We start from the raw sequence: 9,658 nt of genomic DNA on the forward strand, positions 1-9,658 counted from the left end.
GTAAAAGAGCCCCAACCCCTTTTTGGGGGGCGGGACGCCGCAAGGCCTTCGGGGGTGAGGCAGAGAGCTGTGCCGGGTGCCTGCATTCAGGTGGGAAGAGGGGAGGCCCGGTTATTCCCTGCTGGAGACGGGCCCTGAAGCATATGGTAATGCTTATGTAAGAAGCAGCCTCTCCGTAGCGTGAAGAACAGGGTTTTTTTCTCTCTTTCCTATTTATGTCATGTTAGTCGTTTTTTTGAGACCTTCTGTAGCCTTTTAAAATAAGGCTTGTGATGAGAATTTTCAGGAGTTTTTTTCTGTGATGAAGAGTGGTTCTGTGTACTAAGCATACTTCTGACAGATAGTCGCTCTTAGAGGGGTTCTCGTCTTTTGGTTGCGCTCCCTTTTTGGGGGATTTGTGTGTGGGAACTGGTGCATAAATAGTGTGATTGGGAGAATAAAGTGAAAGAAAGGTGGGGTTTTTTGTTTAATGTACGTACATATCAGTAAGCAAGGGAGAATAATAGACGTTATAGGCCAAAAAAAAAAAAGCCTTGTGTCTACCAGTGAAAAAGGAGATTTCTGTGATATGTTTGATATTTGTGATCTCATTCAGAATACTTTTTTTTAAGTCTGTAGATGTTGCTGTATTTGTTTCTTCTGCAGTTTTCAGTACAAGAGTTTCTTAACTTGTTTAGTGGACTTGGGACTTGGATACTTTTAGTTTTAGGGTTTTTTTTTTTGTGTGTGTAATGCACCCAGAGATCAAACTTGGGAGGTGAAGAAGGAAATAATTTTTAATGACTCTCCTTGATCACTTGTAGGTTAGTCAAGATAGATTTAAACATTGAAAAAATACATTTTTTTTAAGGTGAGAATCGTTATGCTCTATTGCATCCTATAACTTTGGTTTATCTGCAACCTGGGCTGCTTTTTGCCAGTGATCTTAAATAAGGAGCTGCCTGTGCATGAGAAACTGTATCTTTCTGTTTCTAGTTAGTCTTAATAACTATGATAGCTGCTGTTTTTTGAGCCATACTGTCATGGAAGGATTTAATTTTACGGATTCCTAAACTCACTAGCATTAGAAAATAGTTGTCGTTGTGACCACCGTTATGTGGAATGATCGTCAAAAATCTTAGAGAGCAACGTAAAGCTGCTGCTTGTCCAAAACACAGGATTCACCTTGTTTATATCAGTCTTGGGACTGATGTTAAAGCAACCTAATTCTGATGGAGGTACAAACTGAGTGTGTGTTGGAAGAAATACCGAGGAATTCCTTCCTTTGGAGATGATGGGAAGAGATGAGTTTCTTGCTCTGGTGCAGCAGCTGGAGTCCACGGTGCAGCTCCAGAAAGGCACATCATGCCAGTAAGATGTGAACAAAGGGGTGTGTCGTGGAAAACTGTGTATGCCTGCTTAGTGTTTCATGTTGCACTCTCAAAAACATTCTCTAAGCTGTTTGCTAAACTTCAGTTGGTTTCCTCTTCACACAGACGCGTGGATAGCTTCTCTTTCAGTCCTCTGGAACTCTTTATATTTGTCTGGCGATTTACACTCTGAGTCCATTTTTAGCTCCAAATACACCTGGCAATGTTTGATGTGGTTATAAAGTGGACAGTTCACTGTAGTTTTGCTTTTTAAGTGTACATTCATGTCTAGCGCCTTCAATATGATTCAGATATCTGTGTGCCAGTTCCCCTGCCTTTACTTTTATAACATTTCCTTTCATTTTAGAGAAGCCCTGCTGCTTTGTAATTAGTTGCATACTTGAAAAGAATGTTCAGAAGTGGGTACTTCATCTCATGGAGTTTTTCTGGAAAATTGTTTTGGTTGCATGTCTTCAGTTTGAACATGTTTTAAAAGGAACTTTTCTAAGTGTTTTCACTGTTCGTTTGATCTTTCTGTTGTGTTAGTGGTGCTGCAGGAAGCTATGCTGCCTATCTGTCAGGCCTGGAAACTGATGCTCTTTATTTACGAGACTCAAATAGCTAAGGCAGCAGCAGCAATGGAAACTTTATCAAAACTGACCTAGAGAGATCTTGAAAGTCTTATTTTATATTTTAACTTCTAACCAGTCAGGTAACTAGTTCTTGCCATTGCAGGCTCTAAACATAGGCTGTGTCTATATCTGAAATGGCTAAAAACTAAATGAGCAACTGTGAAGGATGAGATGTATTTCATCCTGTCAGGTAACTCCATCCTGGTAACACATTTGGGTTGCTTTTTTTTTTTTTTTCTCCCTGAGGTTGATGGGGTACACCAGCTTTACTTGCGTGGCTGGTCTTCCTGTGATCCAGCTCTCTGAGGTGGGTTGTCACAGACAGCATCATCTTGGGTTGTCAAGACCGCATCATCTTGGGCTGTCATTAATGCTCTGTGTGCAGGTTCTCCGGGTATTCTGTTTGTGCAGAGGCGCTTTGGGATTGCTGCCCAGATTTTCTCAGAATGTGCTGATACAAATGTGGTTAGGCAGGCTTGTAGGTGTAGGCTTGCAAACATGGCTGTGATGGCAAAAAAACCTGCTGAATAACTAGTTAATAAACCAATCCTTGGTCTGGCAAGAAACTGTAGAGTCAAAAAGGACCTCAGAGCAGTTCAGTTTGTTGATTCAATCTAGATCTTCAGGAAAAAAAATTACTTAAAGATATTATTAGTTATATTTTTATTTTAATGAACTAGATTCCTGTCTTTCAGGTGCCTAACTGAACTCAGCAAATCTGTGATCTAAAAACCAGGCAGCCCCTCCTAGTGCGACTTGATTTGAACTGATCTTATGCAGGCAGAGCACTGACCCTGTAGGAATCACAGAAAGATTTTGCTGCCTACCTGGTGGATTTGTTCACCTTCGTTAACATGTGTTAGTCCCTGAGTTCGGTTCCTTGGTCTTTCCTGCTCATTATGAAAAATAAAAGACACAGGATGTTTTACAGGCTGCCTATAAATAATACACTTGCTATATAATAGAGAGCGTACTGGAACTGCTCATGGTGTATCACTGTACTCCAGAAATAAATCTTTAAAAAAAACTTTTAACTTCACAGCTCTGTGATATGTATCCTCATTTCCTGAACTGATTTTCTTCTCCCTCATATAAAACTTGCTAGAATTAATGAAAGTTGGAAATTCAGTATTTTTTTTCTTCTATATAGTTAACTGTCTCTAGTTGGTTTTGTCCATTTTTAATATGCCTTTAATGTGAATGCACGTTCACTTTCATCTCTGTGAACAGATACGAGGTTGACCTAATTTGTTTTGCAGTAAAAGTTGGTTTTCGACGAGTATGTTATGTATTTGTTTGGAATGATTAACCTTAGCTATGCCTCAATTCACAACTGAGTAAGTCTTGGGTGAGTAGGAATTTAGGGGTTCATTTGTTTTCTATGTAGAAATAACAGTCCTTCAGTCACACCACTGCAGCAGCTCTATATCAATCCATGCTGTTACACCAGATGAGAAAAAAAAAAAATCGTTTATTCTTGTTAACTTCCTACATAGCAAGTCTGTTCGTCGACCGACTCTCTCTAAACGTTTAAATTGAAGGCTAAATAGTCTCTGGTTATTACTTGAAATTATTGAACTCCTGTAGTGAACTACAAAAACTGAACGTTACTGGAAATGCTGACCGGATCCTAATGACAGTGTTACTGTACACGTCTGCAGTGTTTCACTGCTTTATTAGTACACTTGGCATGCTCGCTGTATCTGGCCTTCTCAGCAGAAATTTTTGAGTGCTGTCCTTGTTAGCCAATTTAAATTGTATGGGAGCAAGACATCTTTTGCTTTCCTTGCTGCTGACTGCATGGGAAAGAGCTGTTTTGATGGATCAGTGACTCACTCTCTGGAGTTTGGTTTTTTTTTTTTTTCCCCTCTACAGACTCACAGGGAAAATTCTTCTTTAAGTGGATATCTGATAAACCTTTTCATCCTGTTCCTTCCCTTTTCTGCTCTTTGCTTTCTCCCTCCCAAACGGATGATATAAAGATCTAAATCTCTGAAGAATGGGATTCTTCTGTACTTCAAATTTCTTTCTTTTTGCTCCCAAGAACACGACAGGCATATAGAAGGATGAGTGCGTGAATGCAACCCAGGTGATGGGTCTAATTTTAGTTTTTGAACTGTGACACTGAACTTTTGTATAGTTACAGATAGGAGTTGTGTATTTCATTTTGGTTTTTTTTTCTTTTTTCCCCTCTTCAAGATCTATTTAGCAAAGCTTACCCTATAGGAAAACAAAAGCTTTTCCTGGTCATATTTTTAGTTTCAGAACATGTCACTGAAAAATAATTTAAAGTGGAAACTACACTACACATCAAAGTCTGCTTGTTAACAGATGTATCCAAAGTAATTAGAATTTCATAGATGTGAAGAACAGAAATTTAAGTTGTCTCTTGGTTTCTAGTCAATCTTTCCAGGTATTTTAGGTTGTAATCCTTTAGGAGAATGTACCATCTTGTTCACAGATGTTGGGCTGAATGTTGCAGGATCAAGTTCTGATCCTAACTGGAATTACTGTATCTTCCTATGGTGGTGTTTTGGTGGCAGTAGTATTAGAATAACTCCTAAATTTGCAGATATTCCAGCGTATTTCTGTAACCATGAAGTAACTTTATAATTAATGCTTTTCTGAATGCAGATACTCTGTTGATATAATTTTGCACTTGCTTGGATAAATGGATGCAGATTTTGTGCAAACTCTTGTACTGCTTTACCAGTATTTTCTGCCTGTGATCTGATAGGTTTATATTTAAGTTGGTGCATAAACAATAGTTACACTGGTTTAAGTGGCATAATTCATAGCTTCAGTTGAAAAGGTAAAATATTGAAGTGATGACACAACCTCAGAGAGAAAATTATATTAAGGGAAAATGTATTATCTTTGAAGGTTTTTTTGAGTTTACTGTTAATCTGTCCTGCTAATGGAATGAGCTGGGACAGACTTGTGATAGTCTTTTTTTTTAAATTGTGTTTTGCTAATTCTACTGTTTTCTTTAAAGCCATCCAGGAATATGCTTTTGATAAAATGGGTATGTCAGTTGAGGGAGGGATTTTTCAAAAGTACTGTGTTGTTAGAAAATGAAAACATGTCCATGAACATTAATCAGTTTTGATAGGAAATTTTTAAAAGGTGCTTTTGGTCAAATAGCACAACGGTGCTGGCGCTCGCTTAGGATGTGAAGTCTGAAGTTCATCCTAAGACTGTTCTTTTTCTTACCCTGATTTGCAACAGGGAAATCAGGGGGAAAAAAAAATGGAAACACAAACTAGTGGCTTCCCAGTCCTGTTCTTAAGTCCATTTTTTGGCTATGTACAACAGTGACCTATTTTAATGTCTGAGTATCCAGCAACTCTTGTCATCATCATTTATCTGAAGGTTTTAGAGGTTTAACGTTGTGGTGGGTTTTTGTTTTGTTTTTGTTTTCACACCAATCAAAATAATGTACTGTGAGAGCTCTTTACAATATAATGAGCTTAAAGCAATGGACTTTGTTGCTTGCCTGTATTACGTTCTGTTAGAACTTGGCAGCAATTACAACCGAGGCTTTATTTAACACATCCGCATTTCTCGTGGAATTAATTCTAAAGGATTTCTTATTAGTATTGGATGTGTTGTCAGTCAGTGACAGAATATGCTGCAGAGTTGCAGTGGCTGCTTCTCATAGCCTATCCATTGCGACATAATGTGGTTTTCAAAGTTTGTTTTGCTTTTGTTTTAACAGGGTTTGAAATTTAGATTGTTTTCTCAGATAATATAAATGCTGCACTTCTCAGCTCTCTTACATGCTCAAGTATGTGTGTATGAATTTGCGAGGCAAAATTTTTCAGCTTAATTTGGATGTGCTGAACCTCAGTTAACTTTCAGTATTAGGAGACGTCTATGGAATTCTGCGTTTGGAGTAATTGAGGAAAGTGAAAGCTCAAGTGAAAATTTCCTTCTTGTCCTACATGTTTGGTTGTTGTTGATGACCAGAAAAGGTTTGACAGGTACAAGAATATAATTTGAAATCAGGTGCTTCTGTCACTTCACATGGGTATTTTTATGACAGAGTGAAAACATGTAAGTCAGTTCCCACCCACCCCTAAGCCCTGATCTACTTGGAAAAGTAACCTAGCAAAAATCCTGGAGGCAGCTTAATTTCAAAGTTTTAATTAATTTTGTGCACTTGGCAAAACCAAAGATGTTTAAAAATTCCAGGACATTTAAAATGTTTTGGTGTGAATTATTTAATCTGTGTACCGAGCATAGGCTTGTATTTCAGCATGCAGCCTGGCAAAACTCTTTGTATACAATCTGTGTAGCTCCCAACTTCTGTCTGTACGATACCATACATTTAAACTCACATCACACTCCATTCACACTAAGTGTTGATAGTTAGTATTCTGTAGTAGCTGCTTTTGGGCAGTGGTTTTGGTTGTTCTTTCTAAATACTTGTAGTCTTCTGTGTGACCTTTTAATTAATTTTGGGAAGCGTTGTGAAATGCTGGTGTTGTGTGGGATGCCTGATGTAGTGAGGAGGTGCTTCCTGTGCGAGGGGAAGGATGTGCTGCTGTCTGTGGGGTTTGTCGAGCTGTGGCAAGAGCTCTGTAAAAGGTGCCCGCAGTGACCTAACTTGAAAACATAGACTGTGGGCTAGACCATGGCAAGCAGCAGCCCTGTAACCTGTGGTTTCCTGAGCCAAATCTCAGTTTTGATCTGTCCTGACTTCTTGAGCTGAATTAATTTTATGTCATCATGCCTTGACAAGCGTCAGTGTGGCTTTAGGTGTGCATGTGAAGAGTTTATGGTAGCATCTTGGTCATAGCAACACAAAACTTCACATGAGGATGGGGAGGGTGTCCCCATATAGCAAGGAAGATTTTTTTTTTTTTTTTTTTGGGTTTCTGTATGTTAGGATGGCTTCATTTCATGCTGTACTTCATGTTGGCTTGATAGTATAAAATTTGTGCCACTGCAAAAACTTTTAAAACTTAACATGATGACAATATGAATAAAGTCCTGTAAAACTTCATTTAAAAAGTGCAGTTCCGAGTGCAGATTTTTCTGTTTCTTTGGCCAGGACACAGTTCTTTCCAGCTGTCCCCCCTAATAGGTGGGATTGGGAGCCTTTTCTTAAATCTGACCTCCTTGGGGGGAGGTGGTGGTTTTTACTTGTTTGAATGGCTGCTTGTGGATGAAAACTTGCTGGATTGTCCCCACCTTGGCCTCGAATACTTCAACTGCACTTCTCTAATACGCTGGATATAATTGGTGGCTCACAGATACAGCCTGAGGTGAATGTTGTTCCTAGGGTGGGCAGGTGGCAGGTGGTAAAACCAACACGTTTCATTTAGGAACAATTGTCAGTCTCAGCTGAAGGCAGTGCTCTGACAGGATGTGGAAACTGATCCTTTTGCTCTTTAAAATGGTCCTGTTGGTGACTAGATCTCTTTTGAGATGTCGTTGTGGACCAGCATTTTTTTCCTGTTTAAAAACAAATGAAAAAAGAGCGCCCTTCATTGTCTTACCTCATCCATCTTCTCTGATCACAAGCTCTAAAATTAAATTATCTTCTGTTATCCACTACCCTGATGGTCTTTTTGTTTGTATGATTCCTTGTGGTGAATTAAAATGAGGAGAATATTTGCATTGTTATCTTCTGTTATCCACTACCCTGGAGTGAGGATATGGTCTTTTTGTTTGTATGATTCCCTGTGGTGAATTAAAATGAGGAGAATATTTGCATTATTGGCCCTAATCTTCAAAACACACAGCCCTCAAATTCCATAAATATATAAATTTGTAGAGGTCAATGGATGCTGTAAATTATTTCTTAAAAGCTTAGATATTGAAAAATTATTTATTTCAATTTGCATGGAAGAAGTGAATCTAAAATGCTTTAAGAACTCTTGGCGATTATTTCATTTGAGAGGCATAGAAATAGTGTTAAGCTGAGTGGAAGTAGTGTCTGAATTTTGTTGGTGTTTGCTTTCCGAACCTTATCAGGTATTTGCTTATCACGTTAATGTTTACATAGTACCTAGTACATTGGTGTCTCTTGGCTGGGGTCTTGGATGCTAAATTGGTGGAAATAAGAATAAAGGTTTATTCAGTGTACACCCTTTGACCATTTTTATGTCATTAACCTGCCCCCGCCCCCTTCCTCATTTTACAGTATCACCATGGAAAAAATGCTAGCAAATTAACCTTTATATAGAAAAAATAGAAGCTGTCCTGCCTGGATTTGAATTTAACTCAGTTGATTCATTCAGTCATTTGTGGCCACACAGGAAGCCCCATTCATATGATCACAAAGCCTAATAGCTGTTTGTACAGTGAGATTGATCTGATTACTCTTCTCTGTCTTGTGCTATTTACAGTCTGCTGCCAATTCACAGAAAGGGAAGAGAATGGCTGCAAAGGAGAAGTTGGAGGCAGTATTAAATGTGGCCCTAAGGGTCCCAAGCATCATGCTGTTGGATGTCTTGTACAGATGGGATGTCAGCTCATTCTTCCAGCAGATCCAAAGAAGTAGCCTGCACAACAACCCTCTCTTCCAGTACAAGTACTTGGCCCTTAATATGCATTATGTGGGTAAGTGTATGTGCATTCAAGAAAAAACAGTACTCTAGTAAATACTGTTTTGCTTACTACAAGAATTTTAAGAATTTGGTATTAGCATATGTTCATTACAACAAATGGCATTATAATACATTCATTACAGTTCTGCTTAAGGGACTGTTTAAGTTAGCAGTAAAGAAATCCTGTCAATGGTCTTCTACTGAACTTTGTTATTTTGCCTTGATATGTGAACAGAATGAACCTGGTGTCTGGAAGCACGGTTGATGTCCTGAAGGAATAGCACAGTGGCTTTGGCCTGTGTCTGACTGATGAGAAAGCTGCTGTGAAATGCTGTGCAGACAAGAAGGATCGTAACTTATACCTTTGGCATTAAACAAGAGACTAGGGAAACGGTGGCCTGGTTTGGGCTGTGACCACAGCACCAGAAAGTTACCTTTCACTGCTGCATGGATATGTCTCATCAGGTTACAACCTTATGAACCATATATGTACTGTGAGTGGATTAGAGCAGGTAATAAGTCCTTGTGTTGCAGATAAATGGACAAAATGACAAATACAGCTCATGGAGCTGAGGTTTGAACCTTGGCTTGCAAGTCTAGGTCTAGCTCTGGAATGCTAGCTGTCTGTTCTTAGGAGATGAAAGGATTGATGTTCTAGGACCTGCTCTCCAGGTGGGTATGTGATTCATCTAGTGACTGCACATGGGGTTAATTAGGGATTGGATCCAGGCTGTTGAGGTGGATAGCCAATGGCTATCTGCAGGAGTACTGCTTAGCTTGGAGAGAAATGACTAGCATGTAATTTTCCCATTCTGCAGTGTTTCTTCCTTGTAGATGGCTTTGGAGGATAAAGATGTACTGCAGTCAGCTAAAGGAAACACCTTTTAGTTAAGTAGTTAGAGGACTGCGGTTTTTTGAAGTAGCATGTCCAGGTTTTTAATCCTGACTGCAGAAGTGTTGGCATGTGACTTTTCTTTTAAATGTCTATTGTCTGGAAATTATTTATTGCCATTAAAAACACGTGGCTTTCTTTGTTATGGCTCCACTATACTCGTGCTGGGATAGCAATGTACTTCTAGTGCAAAAAGCTGGTGGTACCTTGCTATGCCCTTTTCAAATA

At 39.0% G+C, this 9,658-nt stretch overlaps 1 protein-coding gene across 1 annotated transcript in view; it reads left to right on the forward strand.

The window, feature by feature from the left end:
* The first annotated feature begins 1,259 nt into the window (after positions 1 to 1,259).
* RNF145 (ring finger protein 145) overlaps positions 1,260 to 9,658 on the forward strand; it is a 45,320-nt gene continuing 36,921 nt past the window's right edge. The window contains exons 1-2 of the mRNA XM_009634700.2: positions 1,260 to 1,350; positions 8,338 to 8,551. Coding sequence (XP_009632995.2) covers positions 1,345 to 1,350; positions 8,338 to 8,551 — 220 coding nt within the window. The 5' untranslated portion in view covers positions 1,260 to 1,344. The remainder of the gene's footprint in view (positions 1,351 to 8,337; positions 8,552 to 9,658) is intronic.

This window comes from Egretta garzetta, unplaced genomic scaffold (genome assembly GCF_000687185.1).
Source record: "Egretta garzetta isolate BGI_Z169 unplaced genomic scaffold, ASM68718v1 scaffold612, whole genome shotgun sequence".
Taxonomy (NCBI): Eukaryota; Metazoa; Chordata; class Aves; order Pelecaniformes; family Ardeidae; genus Egretta; species Egretta garzetta.